Source organism: Microcaecilia unicolor, chromosome 12 (genome assembly GCF_901765095.1).
Source record: "Microcaecilia unicolor chromosome 12, aMicUni1.1, whole genome shotgun sequence".
In the NCBI taxonomy this organism is placed as follows: Eukaryota; Metazoa; Chordata; class Amphibia; order Gymnophiona; family Siphonopidae; genus Microcaecilia; species Microcaecilia unicolor.
This window is the reverse complement of record NC_044042.1, coordinates 109,067,551-109,088,752: the sequence shown is the minus strand read 5'-3', so window position 1 is coordinate 109,088,752 and position 21,202 is coordinate 109,067,551. Positions and strand designations below refer to the sequence as shown.

The 21,202-nt window shown below is 48.0% G+C and overlaps 1 protein-coding gene across 2 annotated transcripts in view; it reads right to left on the bottom strand.

The window, feature by feature from the left end:
* BRCA1 (BRCA1 DNA repair associated) overlaps window positions 1–21,202 on the bottom strand; it is a 265,462-nt gene that overhangs the window by 58,640 nt on the left and 185,620 nt on the right. For both annotated transcript variants that reach the window (XR_003943997.1, XM_030221125.1), the window contains exon 15: window positions 3,695–3,990. Coding sequence is in view for 1 of the 2 variants with exons in the window: in XM_030221125.1 (XP_030076985.1) it covers window positions 3,695–3,990 (296 nt within the window). In the remaining variant the exon portion in view is untranslated. The remainder of the gene's footprint in view (window positions 1–3,694; window positions 3,991–21,202) is intronic.

Sequence of the window (21,202 nt, the reverse complement as noted above, 5' to 3'; positions counted from 1 at the left end):
AGTCCAAAAAAGAATTAAGTTGTTTGGGGTCAAAGAAAACTTATCTGATGGAATTCAATTTTACAACACATTTACATGGGAAGTTTAACCAATAAAGTGCCCCGAGTTGAAAGGCCTTAGGTAGTAACTTAAGAAATTCTTTACGCCTTCTCTGGGTTGCCTTATAAACGTCCAGAAACATTCTTATCTTAAAGTTCATAAAAAGTTGGTCTCTGTGAAGAAAGAATTGCTTGAGAATCCAATCTCTATCTGGCTGCAGCACAAAGGAGACTATTAAAGTCATTGGCACCAAACCTAAGTTGCCATCTTCTAGTGTCTGTGTTAGATTCAAATCCAAAACATCAAAAGACGTTTCGGGTCTTTGACCCTCCACTTGTTCCCTTTATATGGTAATAAGTAGTAGATTTTGGATATAGGAGGAAATGCAGTCTCAGGAATTTCCAGAACTTCACACATGTATTTTCTAAAAGTTAATGCAGGTGCTATCATAGGTGTTTTGGAAATTTATCAAACTTATGTATTAGATTGCTGAGCATTTTCCAAATTTTCTATCTTGTTCTGGAGGTATGAGTTTTCTTTTATGAAGTTAACTTGTAATTGTTGGATAGTTTGTATCTCTTTTGAATTATTCTCCGTTAATGTTTCCAGATTTTGCAACTTTGTCTCCATTACAGGTATTTTATTTAGGGAAATTTGAGATTGTTCACATATAGAGGAAATTTTTTTAGATAAAGAGTTTTCCAAACTCTTCAAAGCTTCCCAGATAGCTTCCAAAGTGATATTATCTGGCTTTTCCCCTAAAGCAGACTTACTTGGTAACTCCCTTTGTAAAGTTTCCTCTATCAAACCAGCTTCCCTCATCGATGGATCCTCAGTCAAGGCTTCTCCTCCACTCGATTACCGCACTGCCTGTGTGGTTAACATCGGCAGGCTAACTTCCAGGTTGGGTCCCGTTCCGGGAGACCCCGCCAGCACTTGGGGCTTCCCGGTCCCTCCTCGGCGTGTCTGCCGGCATGGGAGGCGCCGACCTCTGCTCGGGGCTCAACGTTGTCTCCATCTCTTGACGGGAATGCGGCTCTCCTCCCCCCGCAGTCCCTGTCTGCAGAGCTCCCGTTCCCGACATCGCTCCCGGAACCAGGAAGTGCTCAATCAAACCAGGCACCGGCGAAGCACAGACCGTGGGGCCAGTTCTCTGTCTTCCCCTCCTCTTAGGCATATTGGCGTAAAAAGGATAAACTATTTTCAGGAAATTAGAGGTGCGTGATTCGGAGCGCTTCTCAACACTTCCTTCCTGTCGCCATCTTGCCTCCTCATTCTCCAGCTGTTTATAAACTCTTTATTCCGTAAATGGTGCAGTATCCACTCCATTCCCAGACGTTCCCTCGGCAGCCAACTGCGGTCCTTCTTCAGGATATTCCTCCGTGAACACCGAAGAGAAATAATTGTTTAGCATGTTCGCTTTATCTTCATCACTCTCCACATAGCCATTCTCATATCTTTCAGTCTCGCAATTCCATTCCTATCTCTTTTCCTTTCTCCAATATATCTGAAAAAGGTCATCACCTCTCTTTACATCTTTAGCCATTTTTTCTTCCGCTCGCGCTTTCGCTAGCCGTATTTCCCTCTTCGCTTCTTTCAGTTTATCAGTGGGCTGATTTATCATATGATAAATCAGCCCACTGATTTATCATCAGATACAAAAAGGATGCATGTTAAAGAAAATACATAACTCCCCAAAGCTCAATGCTGCAGCCCTCAGATATCACCCAGCCCGACACCCAAGGGGAGGCTCAGGATGCACATTCACTGGAAGCACCCTGTCATGTTGGCTGGGTTACAAGGCAGAAAACAAAATGAAAACACAGGAAGAAAATCCCCCTGGGCAATTGCAAAGAAAAGGCATTTGGTACCCTAGACCCCCTACAGATGAAATCTAAATAAATCTAAATAAACTGGAAGCTGGTTGGTCAAAAGAATAAAATAGAACCAGAGACTTTGTGGGAGTACACATCAAATGCCTCTGCCAACCCTAGAAGCAGGTGTCCAAGCTGAGGATTTAACCCAGGCTCTCCCGCTAGAAGATGCACATGGGCAGCATTTTACATTACACCAAAAGACAAAAGGCTTGCTGTCACCTCAGAAACTGATTAATTACTGAAATCTCTCCATGCAGTAGTGTCCTCTTAAAGCAGGTAATGCTGGAGAGATATCTTCCTGTGAGTTTCAGAATTAATTACCACAGTTGGCAGCTTTAACAAGAAAATTTACTGTGCTTTAGCAAACTTGGAGCATCATCCAAAGATTCTCTCCCACCACACAAAGTGAGAAGCTGTTCATGTTTCCATTGCTTCCTTCGATGCTGCCAACAACACTTTGCAGCTGTGTGTGGCAAGCTTAGAAGATAAAATTGCTGTTTTCAGAAACATTTTAAAGGCAGGATGAGGCAGCTAAAAAGGTATCTATTGACTGTCGTTATCAGGAAGAGCAGAAGAAATAACAAAGGCTGATGGCTTGCTAGGTAATGAGTTAGGAGGCTTAACGGATTTTTGAGAAGCCTGCTGAGAACCCCTGCATTTTGCCCTTGCCCCTCAAAACATATTAAAATTGAATAATGAAAGGCATAAATCACAGAGGTGCAGGGGACCTACTACAGGGACAACCTGCCATCAGCCGTAGAGAGTCACTAAGTTTTAGTAGTTATTTGGAGAGCTCTAATGCAAAATGAGTGACTGTTTAGCCCAATTGACACTGGGCTACATTATAAAAGAATCTGAAAAAAAAAATAAACCAAGTTTGAAACAAAATGGGAAAAGAACTGTACAAACATGGGGACTGCAGCAGTAGTAAAGGGGTGGGGTGTGAGTGTAATACACAAGTATAAGTTGTTGTGTGTATGGGCAGGATATGTGCTGGCGGAGTGGGGGAGGGTGGTAATTTATACAGGAGATTAGGGTGAAAGGAGGGGTGTGTGTGTGTGTGCATGGAGAGGTGATATGGAAGATTCAGTGTAATGGGGCTGTGGTTCGAGTCAACTTCTCACTGGTTTCCTCTCTGCCCTCCCCCTTTCCTTCCTCTTCTCTCTCTCACACAATCTTCTCCCTTCCCACCTCTGTGGCAGTCAGAAGTTATCTTGACCAGGGGAGCTGGGACATTACCCCAAGCAACCCCCAAGCTGTTCACTGCAATGTGCGACCGCTAGTCCCATCCCAGTGGGGACTCCCACTGGCACTTCCATCTCTGCTGTAATGAGTCTGACCCATATTCATGGGTGAAAGCTCTGGATTCCCCCTGCCACTGTACTGCATTGCCACAACTCCAACCACAACCTTCAGCAAGGGAACTGGGGGACAAACGTCAGACCTCCACCTACTGGGAACTAGCAAACCCTTCAATCAGTCTTCTCTTCAGTCCCAGAACTTTACAGAAGTGCACACTGCGCATACACTTCTGAAATTCAAATTTCTACATGTGTGAATACAAACAGACAGATGAACAGACTCTCCTACTAGGCATCTTCAATTGAGCAAAATACGCCCCCAACTCTCACCAGCCAAGATAATCCCTCCGTAAGAGGGTTTTAGCTGTACTGTCAAGACAGTGTTAGTTAAAACTGTATCCGCTCAAAGGATATCTAGTGGGCTTAGGTTGCCCAAAGGAAAACCACCTAATTATAACATAACAACAAAATCATTACCAATTCACTTTGATTGAGGCCGGATGCCACAAGAGATAACTTCCTTTTGGTCACCACCACTGGGCTTTTGAAACCAGTCACTCCCATCAAAGTCGGCGTCAGCATCTTCTGCTCACTCTCCCCCGAGCTGTTTCTGCTAGCAACGCGGGGTATGCAAGGACTAGTCAATTCATCCCCAGGCTGACAAGACGATGGCTTTGCAGCAGAAGAAACATCTCCAGCTGGAGGATGGCCTTTGCTACAGTGCAGGTTTCTGCTATTCAATTTATCATCAGCATCTCTTTTGTTTGTATTTCCTGAAAGTAAAGAATGACTCTGATGAGGAAAGATATAGGAAATCTCAATATAATCTCTAGTTAAAAACAAAACAAAACACACACACACACTTTACCCAAACAGAAGGCAAGGAATAGTAACGCAGCAGATGACAGCAGGTAAAGACCAAGCAGTTGATCCAGTCTGTCCAATTATTCTGATCTACAAGTCTATCAAAGTTTTAACACTTCCTGTAGGACAGCGTTTTTCAGCCCAGTAACTGGGGCCATACCCAACCAGTCAGGTTTTCGATATCCACAATGAATATGCATGAAATATATTTGCATACCAAGGAGGCAGTGTATACAAATTTGTCTCATGCATATTCATTGTAGATATCCTGAAAATCCAACTGGCTGAGTGTGCCCCAAGGACTGGGTTGAGAAGCGCTGCTACAGAATACTGCCACTTATTCATTTCAGTTTTTCTATTAATCTTTATAGCATATGCTAATCCTTGCCATCTGATTGGTTACAACTGAGAGAACCTAACTCTTCCCCAGGAACCAGCATGCATACAGCAAGTAATTTAAGTTTAAATCTGTTTATTCAAAGCACACACGTATATAGACAAAGACTAGCATAGCAAAACAAAACAGGTAACAGAGAGATCCTGAAACAAGTAGGCTAACAAAAGTGCTTTGGGTTTACAACCATCTAAAGTCCCCCCCCCCCACACACACACAAAAAAAACCCCCAACAACAGTAACCGACATGGAGGTCCATTATAAACTGAGCAAACAGCTCTGAGCACGTGGTGTGAGTTTATTCCAAAATCTATTCCTGAGGACATGGGATAGATTTCGGAATAATGTCTGTCAAGACGTTGTCTCTGGTTGTCCCTGGAGGGCAAAAGATTCCTTATCCCTGTAGTAGGTCCCCTGCATCTCGGTGTTTTATGCCTTCCATTATTCAATATAATACGTTTTGAGGGGCAAGGCTGGAAGGCAAGGGTTCTCAGCAGGCTTCCCAAAAATTCGTTAAGCCTCCCAACTCATTACCTAGCAAGCAATCAGCCTTTGTTATTTCTTCTGCTCTTCCTGATAATGACAATCAATAGATACCTTTTTAGCCACCTCATCCTGCCTTCAAAATGTTTCTGAAAACAGCAATTTTATCTTCTAAGTTTGCTACACACAGAGCTGCAAAGAGTTGTTGGCAGCACTGAAGGAATGCCCAGACATTCCATGCATAACAGGATCACATGTGCCTTCCACAGTTGCAAGGAGGGTATGGTAGGCTGAAGCCAATATTGCAAGAGAGTCTTTAAAGCCATCAAAATAGCCCGTTTTAGAAAATAATTCAAGTCTCCAGGAGTAGGATGTTCCAAAATATAATGCCCAAATAGCATAAGCAGAGTCAGTGCAATCTGGGTCTGCCAACAGCCACAGAGAAGCCGGTCCCAAAAACTATGAATCAGTGGGCGATGCTAGAACATGTGACCAAAGCTAGAATCTGAAGCTAGAAAGGCTAGACCTGCACTGTGCGCACGATGTAGAGATATATGCAATCGAAGAGCAAGTCTATGTAACAACTTCCAGTTTTGGGCCTGGACCGTGACAGTGCAAATAGACAGCACATAATGATGCAACTGGTCTGCAGTAAGACAGATTTGTAAATCTCGATTCCAGTTAGATGTCAGTCTGGCATAGTCAACATCCTCTGTTGTGTCCTGCAGAAAACGGTGATGTAAAGCTAAGGGAACTTCCAGTTGAGATTAAAAGGTCAGAGCATCCGACAGTATCTCATGTACATCCTCACAAGGTCTTCCCAGGGCAAACATAATGACGCAACTGGTAATAGGCAAACAGATCCACCTCTCTGAGGGTGTAAGGTCTGCTGTAACTCAACAAAAAGTTTCAATCTTACCCTCCTCATCTATGACATACAATAGATATTTAATCCCTTTTATTATTACAGCCGTGAAAGGCGTCCGAGCCATACCAGGCTCAAAACACTGGATTCCCACAGGCAAAAAGGGGGACACTTTCAGGAAAAATGGGGGAGACAGCAGAGCTAACGCCAAACTGCTCTATACATGCCCAGGTAAAAGTCTGCAATCCTGACAGCAGAACCACCCACCCTCCCAAGAATGTAAAAGGCAGCTAAAGTGCACTCCTTCTGCCAGCTGTGTTTCAATATCTGTCACAGAGAAATCGGACGTGCGACAGACAAACCAGTCATTTAAATGTCTCATACCACAAGCTATGGTCAAGTACCGCACATTAAGCAGCCCCAGGAACCTATGAGCCACTGGTTTATGCAAAGTAGCCAAGGGCAAACAGCTCTTCTTGCCTCCCCAGAGATAGGTCTGATCTATGAAGATAGAGGGTAACATTTGGAAGGTATATAACCAACGAGGGTACTTGAAAGCATATTATATAACAGAATCCTACCTCCCAAAGAAAGGTGATAAGCCCTCCACTGTACAGTATTCAGCAATAAGGGATGTACACATTGAGAGATATAGTGGAATAAATCAGTAGGTATATTAACCCCTAAATATTTAAGGACTCCATCTGCTCAAGTTAAAGGGAAAGAACCCACCCACTGGGTGCAAACCTCAGACAAAACCGGTAATGCCAGAGATTAAAGGTAAAATTATGTATCATACCTGATAATTTTCTTTCCATTAATCATAGCTGATCAATCCATAGACTGGTGGGTTGTGTCCATCTACCAGCAGGTGGAGCTAGAGAGCAATCCTTTTGCCTCCCTATATGTGGTCATGTGCTGCCGGAAACTCCTCAGTATGTCGATATCAAAGCTCCCCATCCGCAGGACTCAGCACTTAGAGAATTACACCCACAAAGGGACACTCTGCCCAGCTCACCACCGCCGAACGGGGGACGGGAATTAACCCAGCTCATCCCCACACAAGTGGGGAGGGGAATCCGTCCAGCTCATCCCCGCGGAGCGGGGGAGGGACACCACACCCGCCGATGCGGGGGGATCTGGCTTATCCTGCAACCGCAACCGCGGGAGGAGCTGACTGACCCTAACACCGCCGAAGCGGGAGGGGTACAAAGCTGCCCTACTGCCGCACGAAGCGGGAGAGAGCGCCGGCAGAATTTAAGTCTCAATCCAGCCCCGTAAAACGGAGGGGAGAGGAATGCAGCAGCTCACTGTAACACAAACTCGTCTCAACTCTTGAAGAATCCATTGAAAAACTTGAACACGAAGTCCTCCTGAACAGGAACTGAAGACTAAACTTGAACCTGAAATGCAACCAGAATATAACCAATACAGATATCTGGGAGGGACTATGGATTGATCAGCTATGATTAATGGAAAGAAAATTATCAGGTATGATACATAATTTTACCTTCCATATCATCATGCTGATCAATCCATAGACTGGTGGGATGTACCGAAGCAGTACTCACCCAGGGCGGGACATTGAAATCCCTGACCGCAACACTGAAGCTCCAAACCGGGCCTCCGCCCGAGCAGCCACAGTCAAGCGGTAATGCCTGGAGAAGGTATGGGCCGAAGCCCAAGTTGCCGCCTTGCAAATCTCTTCCAAGGAGACGGACCCGGCCTCTGCCATCGAGGCCGCCTGAGCTCTAGTGGAGTGAGCCTTCAGCTGGATAGGCGGCACCTTCCCCGCAGCCACATAAGCCGCTGCAATGGCTTCCTTGACCCATCTTGCCACTGTAGGCTTAGCAGCCTGCAGACCCTTACGAGGACCTGCAAACAGGACAAACAGATGATCCGATTTCCGGAAATCATTGGTCACTTCCAAGTATCTGATGATGACACGTCTCACATCCAGATATTTGAGAGCAGAGTATTCCTCTGGGTAGTCCTCCCTACGAAAGGAAGGGAGACAGAGCTGCTGATTCACATGGAAGCGAGAAACAATCTTGGGCAGGAAGGAAGGCACTGTGCGAATAGTCACTCCTGCCTCAGTGAACTGCAGAAAAGGCTCTCTACATGAGAGCGCCTGGAGCTCGGAAACTCTTCTGGCTGAAGTGATAGCCACCAAAAAGACTGCTTTCAACGTCAGGTCTTTCAGAGATGCCCTCGACAAGGGTTCAAAAGGCGGCTTCTGCAATGCTCTTAGCACCAGGTTGAGATTCCACGCAGGCACCACTGAGTGCAGAGGAGGGCGCAGGTGATTAACTCCCTTGAGAAAGCGCACCACATCTGGCTGCGAAGCCAGGGAAACACCCTTCAGGCGGCCCTTAAGCAAGCCAGAGCCGCTACCTGGACTTTAAGGGAACTGAGCGACAGGCCTTTCTCCAGACCTTCTTGCAGGAACGCCAACACTGAAGAAATTGGAGCAGTGAAGGGAGAAAGTGAGCCTGCTTTACACCACGCTGCAAAGGTACGCCAAACCCTGGCGTAAGCAGTAGAAGTAGAGCGCTTCCTCGCTCTGAGCATAGTGGCGATGACCTTGTCTGAGAAGCCCTTCTTTCTCAGACGCTGCCGCTCAATCGCCAGGCCGTAAGACCAAAGGGGGAGGGATCCTCCATCACCACGGGACCCTGATGTAACAGGCCCTGCTCCACTGGCAGCCGCAGAGGATCGTCGACTGAGAGCCTGATCAAGTCCGCATACCAGGGACGTCTGGGCCAGTCCGGACCCACCAGGATTATCCGGCCTGGATGCTTTGCCACCCGGTCTAGCACCCTGCCCAACATGGGCCAGGGCGGGAACACATAGAGAAGCTCTTGTGTCGGCTACTGTTGGAGAAGAGCATCTACTCCCAGGGATCGAGGGTCCCGTCCTCTGCTGAAAAAGCGCGGCACTTGGCAATTGGCCGATGACGCCATCAGATCTAGGCTCGGCTGGCCCCAGCGCTTCGTGATGTCCAAGAACGCCTGAGCAGATAGCTGCCACTCTCCGGGCTCCAAGGTATGGCGACTGAGAAAGTCTGCCTTGACATTCATGACTCCGGCAATGTGGGCTGCTGACAGCTGTTCCAGATTCGCTTCCACCCACTGGCATAGATTCATGGCCTCCTTGGCTAGAGGGGCGCTCTTGGTACCTCCCTGGCGGTTGACATAGGCCACAGCCGTGGCATTGTCCGACAGGACCCGTACTGGCTTCAACGCCAGTACCGGGATGAACTCCAAAAGCGCCAACCGAATGGCTCTGAGTTCCAGGTCCAGGAGACCAGAGCCCCTGCGCTGTCCTTCCCAAGCAGTGGGCTCCCCAGCCCGACAAAGAGGCGTCCGTCGTGACGACAATCCACTCCGGGGTCACCAGAGGCATTCCCGCAGACAACTTGTTTGTCTGCATCCACCAGCTCAGCGCCTTGCGCACTGCTGGGTCCAAGGGAAGGCGCACAGCATAATCCTCCGACATCGGAGTCCAGCGCTGCAGCAGAGAGTGTTGTAGTGGTCTCATATGAGCCCTGGCCCAGGGCACTACTTCCATCGTGGCCGTCATAGAGCCCAACAGCTGCACATAGTCCCAAGCCCGAAGAGGAGAGGCTACTAGGAACTGGTCCACCTGAGCCTGAAGCTTGACAATCCGATTGTCTGGCAAGAACACTCTGCCCACTTGGGTGTCGAATCGAACTCCCAAATACTCCAGGGACTGAGTCGGGCGCAGCTGGCTCTTCTCCCAGTTGATGATCCACCCCAGGGAGCTCAAAAGAGCAACCACCCGGTCCACAGCTTTGCCGCACTCTGCATAAGAGGGGGCTCGGATCAACCAGTCGTCCAGATAAGGATGGACTTGTACTCCTTCCTTTCGCAGGAAGGCCGCGATGACCACCATTACTTTGGAGAAGGTCCGCGGAGCAGTAGCCAACCCGAAAGGGAGGGCTCTGAACTGGAAGTGTCGGCCCAGGACTGCAAAACGCAGAAAGCGTTGATGAGGAGGCCAGATGGGAATATGCAGGTACGCTTCCTTGATGTCCAAGGAAGCCAAGAACTCTCCTGCCTTCACTGCTGCTATAACAGAGCGGAGAGTCTCCATGCGAAAGTGCCGCACTTTCAAGGCCCGAATGACCCCTTTGAGGTCGAGGATAGGCCGGACAGAACCTCCTTTCTTTGGTACCACAAAGTAAATGGAGTAATGTCCCTTGCCAGTCTGATTTTCTGGCACCGGAACGACCGCACCCAGGCGGATCAGGTTGTCCAAGGTCTGCTGCACTGCCACAGCTTTGACCGGAGACTTGCAGAGAGAGAGTACAAACCCGTCTCTTAAGGGTCAGCAGAACTCTAACTTGTAGCCGTCTCTGATGACTTCCAGCACCCAAGCGTCTGAAGTTACTTTGGTCCACTCGCCCAGAAACGAGGACAGGCGTCCTCCAATCTGCACTGGGCCATGGACCAGGACCCCGTCATTGGGTACGAGACCCTGGGGGAGGACCGGAGGACGTACCTCCGGGACGGCGGTCTCTGCGAAAGGAATGCTGCTTGGGGGAGAAGTTCCTTTTGAAGGAAGAGGGGGCAGAGGAGCCCGACTTGCCCGGGCGGTACCGACGGGCTTCTTGAAACCGTCCTCTGGAGATACCGGGGCGAGCACTGGCCCGAGCCCTGACCTCTGGTAACCTCTTGCCCTTAGACGTGCCGAGATCGATTTTGTCCAGCTCGACCCCAAAGAGCAGCTTGCCTTTAAAAGGCAACTTAGCCAGGCGGGACTTACAGGCGTGGTCCGCAGACCAATGTTTCAGCCAAAGCCAGCGCCGCGCAGAGACTGTCTGAGCCATGCCTTTAGCCGAGGCTCTCAAGACATCATACAGTAAGTCTGCCAAATAAGCCAAGCCCGATTCCAGGGCCGGCCAGTCAGCCCTCAAGGAAGGATCCGAGGGGGAAGCCCGCTGCACCATCGTCAGGCACGCCCTGGCCACATAGGAGCCGCAAACTGAGGCCTGCAAACTTAAGGCAGCCGCCTCGAAGGACGACCTTAAAGCCGCTTCCAATCTTCTGTCTTGGGCGTCCTTTAGGGCCGTGCCACCTTCCACCGGCAACGGCGTTTTCTTAGTCACCGCAGTGATTAAAGAATCCACGGTAGGCCAAATAAAGGCCTCACGCTCACTTTCAGGCCAAGGATAGAGGCGGGACATAGCCCTAGCCACTTTGAGGCTCGCTTCCGGGACATCCCATTGAGCCGAAATTAAGGTGTGCATGGCATCATGCACGTGGAAGGTTCTAGGCGGGCGCTTAGTCCCCAGCATAATGGCGGAGCCAACAGGGGCTGAGGGAGAGACGTCCTCCGGAGAGGAAATCTTCAAAATGCTCATGGCCTGCATTAACAGGTTGGGCAAATCCTCTGAGCGAAAGATCCGTGCTGCAGAGGGGTCATCCGCTCCATCCGAGCGGGAATCCGTCTCCTCCAAGGAATCCCCAAAGGACCGTTGGGAGAACTCAGATACGCTGCCCTCATCTACATCAGAGGAAACAGCGTCCTCTAAGGCCTGGGCATCCACCCGAGGGCGTTTACTTCTGGGGGCCTCAACCCCTTTATCGGACAAGGGAGAAGGGGCAGCGTTCTGCATGAGGAAGGCCTGATGCAGCAGCAAAATAAACTCGGGGGAGAAACCCCCCAAACTGTGCAATTCAGCAGCCTGGGCCACAGCCCTAGACGCACCCTCAACCGGCGCTCGCAAGAGCGGGGGAGAACCATGCTGCGCATCCAAGATGGCGTCCGGCGCGACACTCCGCGAAGGAGCCGCGCGGGAAGAACGGCGCTTAACTTTAGCCGCTTTTTTGCCGTCGCCCAAATCAAGGGCGGCCATGGCATGAACGTCTCCCAGCTCAAGGGCGGCCCAAGAAGAAGCCGTCCGAGCAGAGTGGCCGGCCAAGATGGCGGAGGCGAACAGCGGGGGATGGGCGTTTATGGCGGGAAAAACCGCCGCGCCGGAGGAAGACCCGGGACACTGACCGGCCTCCAAACTGACACCCAACAAGGGCGAATCAGACTTTAAAACCTCCGCATCCCCGCTAGAAGCGCACACGCGGTCCGGGGAGCGATTCTTCGCGCCCTCGCCCTCCAACGCCATAGGCCACGTGGAGATCAATCGGGGAACCCCCTGCCCACTATAAAAAGGTAAAAATTACCTGCTTCTCGCTCCGAGCTGTAACGACCTGGTGTCCCAGTGAATAGCTGCAATAAACGTTTAAATAAACGTCGAAATAAACGCCCTTAAGGAGGTTCAAAATTTTTTTTTTTTTAACGGAGCCAGTGGGAGGGGGGAGAAAAGGAGGGACCTGGCGCCACCAGGTTTGCACTTGCTCAAGAAGAGCCCTCAACCCCAGGCACTCAACAAAACCTAAAAATTAGGCTTGGAGGCCTAGCCAGAGCTGCTGCTGTGTGTGACCACCACCTGCTGAGAGAGAGAACATACTGGGGAGTTTCCGGCAGCACATGACCACATATAGGGAGGCAAAAGGATTGCTCTCTATCTCCACCTGCTGGTAGATGGACACAACCCACCAGTCTATGGATTGATCAGCATGATGATATGGAAGGATATTTAGGTGGAAACCAGAGAGAGCCCCATAATGCTCAATCAATGCCAAGGTCGTCAGCAAACTCTAGTGTTATAAAAGTGAAACAACCCCCCCCCCCCCCCCATTAACCTCGCTCTCCCACTTAATAGAGCACAAAAGCAGGTTCAAAGTCAAAAGAAACAAGAGGGGTGATAAGGGTAGCCCTGAGTGTACAACAACAAACTGGAAAATGAGCCATGGGTGTGTTATAATTGTCAGGATTGCATCTAAACACCAGCCCTGAATCCCCATACATTCTAATACTTGAAAGAGAAACTGCCAACCCAATCAAATGCCTTTTCTGCATCTAGGATAATAAATAAGGCAGGTTAACAAGTACATTGGCAGTAGGACATGGCCAACAAAACCTTGCTCACATTGAGGACAGCTTGCCAACCTCACACAAAACCCCAACTGAATGTCACCCACCACCCCAGGTAGAGGCCAACAAGCCTACTGGCCAACATCCAAGGCAAGATTCTAATCTTTACATTCTTTACATTAAGCAGAGATATCGGCCGATAGGCATCTGGGTGTTCACTAGGGTGACCAGGCTCGGATATCAAGGTAATCAGTGCCACATTAGCATATGGGGGAAAGTGGTGACACCAAATAACATCTTAATAATAATAAAACTTTATTTATAACCCGCTATATCTTTAAAAGTCTAAGTGAGGAACAAATCACACACAAAATATTTTAAAAAACAAAGCAATAAAAATTATTTCTTTACACAACAAACTATACAAAAAATTCTACAATTCAAACATACTGCAGATAAAATTTGCATGGTATTAAAGAATTTATACATCAGAGGAACCAAAAGCCTGAAGAAATAAATGAGTTTTCAAAGCTTTTTTAAACTGGTCCATATTTTGTATTGAACAAAGTTCAATGGGCAAAGCATTCCATAATTTCAGACCTTTGATGTAGAAAATAGATGATCTGCATTCTTCTAAATAAATCTGATGAAATGAAGGCACGTCAAGTAGATGTTTCTGAGATGATCTAGAAGAGGACCTATCAATTCAAGCTGAAGCATTTTATAAAATTACCCAGCAAAACTTTCGGGTCCTGGCACTTATTTGCCTTCAGACCCTTACTAGCAGACTGAACTTCTTCGACCTCCAAGGGAGGGTTCAAAGAGTCAAGTACAGCGGGAAGAAGGGGTGAGAGGCTGGAGGTCTGAAGAAACTGACAAATGTCAGCAACTGGTACTACTACTTAACATTTCTAAAGCGCTACTAGGCTTACGCAGCACTGTACAAATTAATAACTAAGGACGGTCCCTGCTCAGAAGAGCTTACAATCTAAAGAATGAAATGTCAAGTTGGGGTAGTCATATTATCACCCTGTTATGCAACTGACCCATATCTGTAAGAGCGGAGACCACACAAGAAACCCCCCTTCCCAAATTCTTCACCATCTGAGCCAATAAATTACCAGGTTTATTCCTGTAGCAATAATCTAGTTTCCGATAAAGCATCTGCAGAGAGATACATTCATGTAAAAGAGTGTTGAGGGCAACTTGAGTGACTAACAGGGTCTCTTTATTACTACAAATATAAGTACGTCTTGCCGTCTTTAATTGGGCTTCCAAGGTCAAGATTCCCTGTGCTATTCTTTTATTATGTGCACAGACATATGAGATAATATTTCCCATTATGACCGCTTTAGCAGCAGACCAAAATAATGCAGGCTGATCAATACGCTTTGAATTATTAAGCGTATAAAGTTCCCATCTTGCCTTCAAATATTTGTGAGATGCTAAATGTTAATTGAAATAGACGGCAAAACTCCCCCCCCCCCCCCCATATTTTGGTAATAAAGGGCAGACTCTCACAGCATTGCATGAGGGCCAACCATCACCTAAGCAATCGAAGGGAACAAAGATCGTTGGACAAAAATATAATCCAAACATGACCAAGTATCATGAGCCCTGGAGAGGTGTGTAAAATCTCATTCATCTCCAAGATACTTGAATGCGCCATTCACAGCCGTTGCCTTGATTTTCTCTCCTCTCATGCCATCCTCGATCCACTTCAATCCGGCTTTCGCCCCTTACACTCGACAGAAACGGCGCTATCTAAAGTCTGCAATGACCTCTTCCTTGCCAAATCCAAAGGCCACTACTCCATCCTCATCCTCCTCGACCTATCCGCCGCTTTTGACACTGTCAATCACAATTTACTTCTTGCCACACTGTCCTCATTTGGGTTCCAGGGCTCTGTCCTCTCCTGGTTCTCCTCTTATCTCTCCCACCGTACCTTCAGAGTACATTCTCATGGCTCTTCCTCCACCCCCATCCCGCTCTCTGTTGGAGTTCCTCAGGGATCTGTCCTTGGACCCCTTCTTTTTTCAATCTACAACTCTTCCCTGGGCTCCCTGATCTCATCCCATGGTTTCCAATATCATCTTTATGCTGATGACACACAGCTTTACCTCTCCACACCAGACATCACTGCGGAAACCCAGGCCAAAGTATCGGCCTGCTTATCCGATATTGCTGCCTGGATATCCAACCGCCACCTGAAACTGAACATGGCCAAGACCGAGCTTATTGTCTTCCCACCCAAACCCACTTCTCCTCTCCCTACACTCTCTATCTCAGTTGATAACACCCTCATCGTCCCCGTCTCATCTGCCCGCAACCTCGGAGTCATCTTCAACTCCTCCCTCTCCTTCTCTGCGCATATCCAGCAGATAGCCAAGACCTGTCACTTCTTCCTCTATAACATTAGCAAAATTTGCCCTTTCCTCTCTGAGCACACCACCCAAACTCTCATCCACTCTCTTATTACCTCTCGCCTTGACTACTGCAACCTACTCCTCACTGGCCTCCCACTTAGCCATCTATCCCCCCTTCAATCCGTTCAAAACTCTGCTGCACGTCTTATCTTCCGCCTGGACCGATATACTCATATCACCCCTCTTCTCAAGTCACTTCAATGGCTTCCGATCAGGTACCGCATACAGTTCAAGCTTCTCCTATTAACTTACAAATGCACTCAATCTGCAGCCCCTCCTTACCTTTCTACCCTCATCTCCCCTTACATTCCTACCCGTAACCTCCGCTCTCAAGACTAATCACTCCTTTCAGTACCCTTCTCCACCACCGCCAACTCAAGGCTTCGCCCTTTCTGTCTTGCCTCACCCTATGCTTCAAATAAACTCCCTGAGCCCATACGCCAGGCCCCCTCCCTGCCCATCTTCAAATCCTTGCTCAAAGCCCACCTCTTCAATATCGCCTTCGGCACCTAACCTTACCTCTATTCAGGAAATCTAGACTGCCCCAATTTGACATTTCGTCCTTTAGATTGTAAGCTCCTTTGACATTTCATCCTTTAGATTGTAAGCTCCTTTGAGCAGGGACTGTCCTTCTTTGTTAAACTGTACAGCGCTGCGTAACCCTAGTAGCGCTCTAGAAATGTCAAGTAGTAGTAGTCATCTGGGTGCAACACACGCCAAGTATCTAGTAAAGCCAATTCCTCCACACAGGAACAAAGCGCCGCACTCCCATAGTAACATAGAAAAAGTCCAGTCTGCCCAACAAGATAACTCATATTTGCTGCTTTTTGTGTATACCCTACTTTGATTTGTACCTGTGCTCTTCAGGGCACAGACCGTATAAGTCTGCCCAGCACTATCCCCACCTCCCAACCACCAGCCCCTCCTCCCAACCACCGGCTCTGCCACAGACCATGTAAGTCTGCCCAGCACTATCCTCACCTCCCAACCACCAGCCCCTCCTCCCAACCACCGGCTCTGGCACAGACCGTACAAGTCTGTCCAGCACTATCCCTGCCTCCCAACCACCAGTCCCGCTTCCCACCACCGGCTCTGGCACAGACTGTATAAGTCTGCCCAGCACTATCCCCGCCTCCCAACCACCAGCCCCGCCTCCCAGACCTCAATCCTTTCCCTGAAGAGCAATTTAATATGTAATCTATTGCTAGATTCATATCACCTAACACCATCAAGTCCTCATTTCCATAAGAGGCGCAAATGTACAGGAGGTCAGCCTCTTTCAAATGAAGGAAAACTCTGGAATGAGAGGGCACATGATGAAGTTAAGAGGTTATAAGCTCAGGAGTAATCTAAGGAAATACTTTTTCACAGAAAGGGTGGTGGACACGTGGAATGGCCTCCTGGTGGAGGTGGTAGAAATGAGGACTGTGTCTGAATTTAAGATAGCGTGGGAAAGGCACATGGAATCTCTTAGGGAAAGGAGGCGATAGTGGTTGCTGTGGATGTGAAGACTGGATGGGCCATTTAGTTCTCATCTGCCATCATGTTTCTATATTTCTTTCAACGTTTTCTAAATACCTAAAACAGAGTGATAAAAGGATTTATCAAAGGGTGTTGGCCCACATAGAACAACCAATAAAAACTGACAAGCCCTGAACCAAACCCAGAGCAACAAACAATGGCCCACATATCTTTTGTAATAATGTACAGGAGGGTCCAAGAGACAGGCAGAGCTCCGGAGTCTCAATGCATGGATGAGACGATGGTGCAGGGAGGAGGGTTTTAGATTTGATAGGAACTGGGCAACATTCTGGGAAAGGGGGAGCCTATTCCAAAAAAATGGGCTCCACCTTAACCAGCGTGGGACCAGGCTGCTGGCATCGGCATTTAAAAAGGAGACAGAGCAGCTTTTAATTAAACTAGAAACTGGGGGAAGACCGACAGTCACTCAAAAGTGCATGGTTTGTGGGATAAGGTATCAAAGATATCACCAAAACAGGGAAGATAGGGTATCCCGATAGTGAGGTTGCAAAAGAGACCGTAGAAGATCAAGTGTCCTTAAATAAAAATAAAAATCAGACAAAAGATTGCAAATTAATACTGTCAAGTACTGAGCAAGATGTAAATAGGCACAACCAACATAGTTTGAAATGTCTATATGCAAGTGCCAGAAGACTAAGAAATAAGATGGGAGAGTTAGAATATATTGCACTAAATGAAAAATTTGATACAATAGGCATCTCTGAGACCTGGTGGAAGGAGGATAACCAGTGGGACTCTGTCATACCGGGGTACAAATTATATTGTAGTGATAGGGTGGATCGAATTGGTGGAGGGGTGGCATTGTATGTTAAGGAGAGCCTTGAATCAAATAGATTGAAAATTCTGCAGGAAAGAAAACACATCTTGGAATCCCTATGGATTGAAATTCCATGTGTAAAGGAGAAAAGGACAGTGATAGGAGTGTACCACCGCCAGCCTGGCCAGGATGAACACATAGATATAGAAATGTTAAAGGAAATTAGGGAAGCAAACAAACTGGGCAACACAATAATAATGGGTGATTTCAATTACCTCGATATTGACCGGGTAAATGTAACATCAGAGTATGCATGCTAGGGTGGTAAAATTCCTTGACGAAATCAAGGACTGCTTTACGGAGCAGCTGGTACAGGAGCCGACGAGAGAAGGAAAAATTCTAGACCTAGTCCTTAATGGAGCGCATGATCTGGTGCGGGAGGTAATGATGCTGGGGCTGCTTGATAATAGTGATCATAATATGATCAAATTTGGTATTAGCTTTGAAGTAAGTATACACAGCAATTCCAATACATTAGCGTTTAACTTTAAAAAAGGAGACTATGATAAAACGAGAAGAACGGTGAAAAAATAACTTAGAGGAGCGTCTCTGAGGGTCAAAAATTTACATCAGGCGTGGATGTTGTTCAAAAACCCTGAAAGCCCAGGCCAAATATATTCCGCGAAGACCAAACGACAGCCAGCGTGGTTAAAAAGTGAGGTGAAGAAAGCTATTAGAGATAAAAGAAAATCCTTCAGAAAATGGAAGAAGGAACCGACTGAAAATAATAAGAAACAGCATAAGGAATGTCAAGTCAAATGCAAAGCACTGATAAGGAAGGCAAAGAGGGACTTTGAAAAAAAAAGATTGCGTTGGAGGCAAAAACACATAGGGAAAATTTTTTAGGTATATTAAAAGCTGGCAAAAGAATCAGTTGGACCGCTAGATGACCAAGGGGTAAAGAGGGCGATCAGGGAAGACTGGAAATGCCAGAAATGGTATTCAAAGCTGATGAGTCGGAGAAACTGAATGAAATCTCTATAGACCTAGAGCAGTAATGGCGAACCTATGGCACGCGTGCCAGAGAGGGCACGCAGAGCCCTCTCCCTTGGCACGCGCGCCGTCGCCATCGCTGGTCCGCCCACTCTCCCTCCCAGTTCGGCCTTCCTCCCGCCCTCCCTCCAACGCAACGAGCAACAGCCCGCCCGTCCGTCCTCCCTCCCTCCGAGCACCAGGAACCCCCCTCGTCCTAAAATTTTAAAAGCGTACCTCCTCAGTCGGCGTGCGTCGGCAGCGGAGCACCTGTGCTTCGTTCGACGCGCCTTTGGCCTTCCCTTTCTCTCAAGCTCTGGTCCCGCCCATAGGACCAGAGCTTGAGAGACAGGGAAGGCCAAAGGCGCGTCGAGTGAAGCACAGGCGCTTCGCTGCCGCTGCATGCCGCCTTAACCCCGACTGAGGAGGTACGCTTTTAAAATTTTAGGAGGAGGGGGGTTCCTGGTGCTGGGAGGGAGGGAGGGAGGACGGACGGGTGGGCGGCCTGATGCTCGTTGGGTTGGAGGGAGGGCGGGAGGCCTGCCTGGTGCTGTCTGTGTGCTGCTGGGTGGAAGGGAGGCCTGATGGTGGGTGCTGGATGGGAGGGAGGGAGGCCTGCTGCTGCGTGCTGGGTGGGAGGGAAGCCTGATGGTGGGTGCTGGGTGGGAGGGAAGCCTGATGGTGGGTGCTGGGTGGGAGGGAGGGAGGCCTGCTGCTGCGTGCTGGGTGGGTGGGAGGGAGGGAGGCCTGCTGCTGCTGCTGCTGCTGCGTGCTGGGTGGGAGGGAGACCTGATGGTGGGTGCTGGGTGGGGGGGGGGAGGCCTGCTGCTGCTGCGTGCTGGGTGGGAGACCTGAGGGTGGGTGCTGGGTGGGAGGGAGGCCTGATGGTGGGTGCTGGGTGGGAGGGAGGGAGGCCTGCTGCTGCGTGCTGGGTGGGAGGGAGGCCTGATGGTGGGTAGGACCTGATGGTGGGTGCTGGGTGGGAGGGAGGCCTGGTGCTGGGTGCTGCCGGGTGCTGGGAGGTAGGGCAGGGGGGAGAGGAGGGCTGCTGGACATTTGTGGCTGGAGGGGAGAGGATGGTTGCTGGACACAGATGGAGGGCAAGAAATGAAGAAGAAAGGAGGAAAGTAAAGAAATCAATGGAAAGGAAGCCCTGGAAACGGAGTTAAGAGAACAGATAGAGAGCAGCAGAATCAGCGACTAGAACCAATATGGATAGAAAAACAAAATCACCAGACAACAAAGGTAGGAAAAATCATTTTATTTTCATTTTAGTGTTTGGAATATGTCGAATTGGAGAATTTACATCTGCTGTCTTATTTTGCACTGGGCATACTGGAGCTGTAACAGCTTACAGAAATGATTTATAATGGAAGAAAGTCATGTTATTTTTTTCTCCTACACTAGTATAATATTTTCAATGATGTCTGTTTATATGCGCCATGGCTGGTGTAAGGGGTGTGGCTATCATAGGGGTGGAGTCATATGTGGTGACCCCGCCCATAATGAGTACCGGCACTTTGCGATAAATAATTCGGTTTTGGGTTGCTGTTTGGGCACTCGGTCTCTAAAAAGTTCGCCATCACTGACCTAGAGAATGTAATGGGGCAATTTGACAAATTGAAGAGTAGCAAATCTCCTGGACTGGATGGTATTCATTCCAGAATACTGAAAGAACTGAAAAATGAACTTGCGGAACTATTGTTAGTAATATGTAGTTTATCCTTAAAATCAAGCGTGGTACCATAAGATTGGAGGGTGGCCAATGTAACGCCGATTTTTAAAAAAGGTTCCAGGGGAGATCCAGAAAATTATAGACCGTTGAGTCTTACATCTGTGCTGGGCAAAATGATAGAGACTATTATAAAGAACAAAATTACAGAGCATATTCAAAAGCATGGATTAATGAGATAAAGCCAACATGGATTTAGTGAAGGGAAATCTTGCCTCATCAATCTATTACATTTCTTTGAAGGGGTGAACAAACATGTGGATAAAGGTGAGCCGGTTGATATTGTATATCTGGATTTTCAGAAGGCGTTTCACAAAGTACCTCATGAAAGACTCCATAGGAAATTGGCGAGTCATGGGATAGGAGGTAGTGTCCTATTGTGGATTAAAAACTGGTTAGAAGATAGAAAACAGAGAGTAGGGTTAAATGGTCAGTATTCTCAATGAGTAGTTAGTGGGGTTCCCCAGGGGTCCGTGCTGAGGACCACTGCTTTTTAACATGGGGGTAACTAGTGAGGTAATTAAATTTGCTGATGACACAAAGTTATTCAAAGTAGTTAAATCGCGGGAGGATTGTGAAAAATTACAAGAGGACCTTAAGAGACTGGGAGACCAGGCATCTAAATGGCAGATGATGTTTAATGTGAGCAAGTGAAAAGTGATGCATGTGGGAAAGAGAAACCCGAATTATAGCTATGTCATGCAAGGTTCCACGTTAGAACTCACCGACCAAGAAAGGGATCTAGGTATCGTCGTTGATGAGACGTTGAAACTTTCTGCTCAGTGTGTTGCGGCGGCTAAACAAGCAAATGGAATGTTAGGTATTATTAGGAAAGGAATGAAAAACAAAAATGAGGATGTTATAATGCCTTTGTATCGCTCCATGGTGCGACCACACCTCGAATATTGTGTTCAATTCTGGTCGTCGCATCTC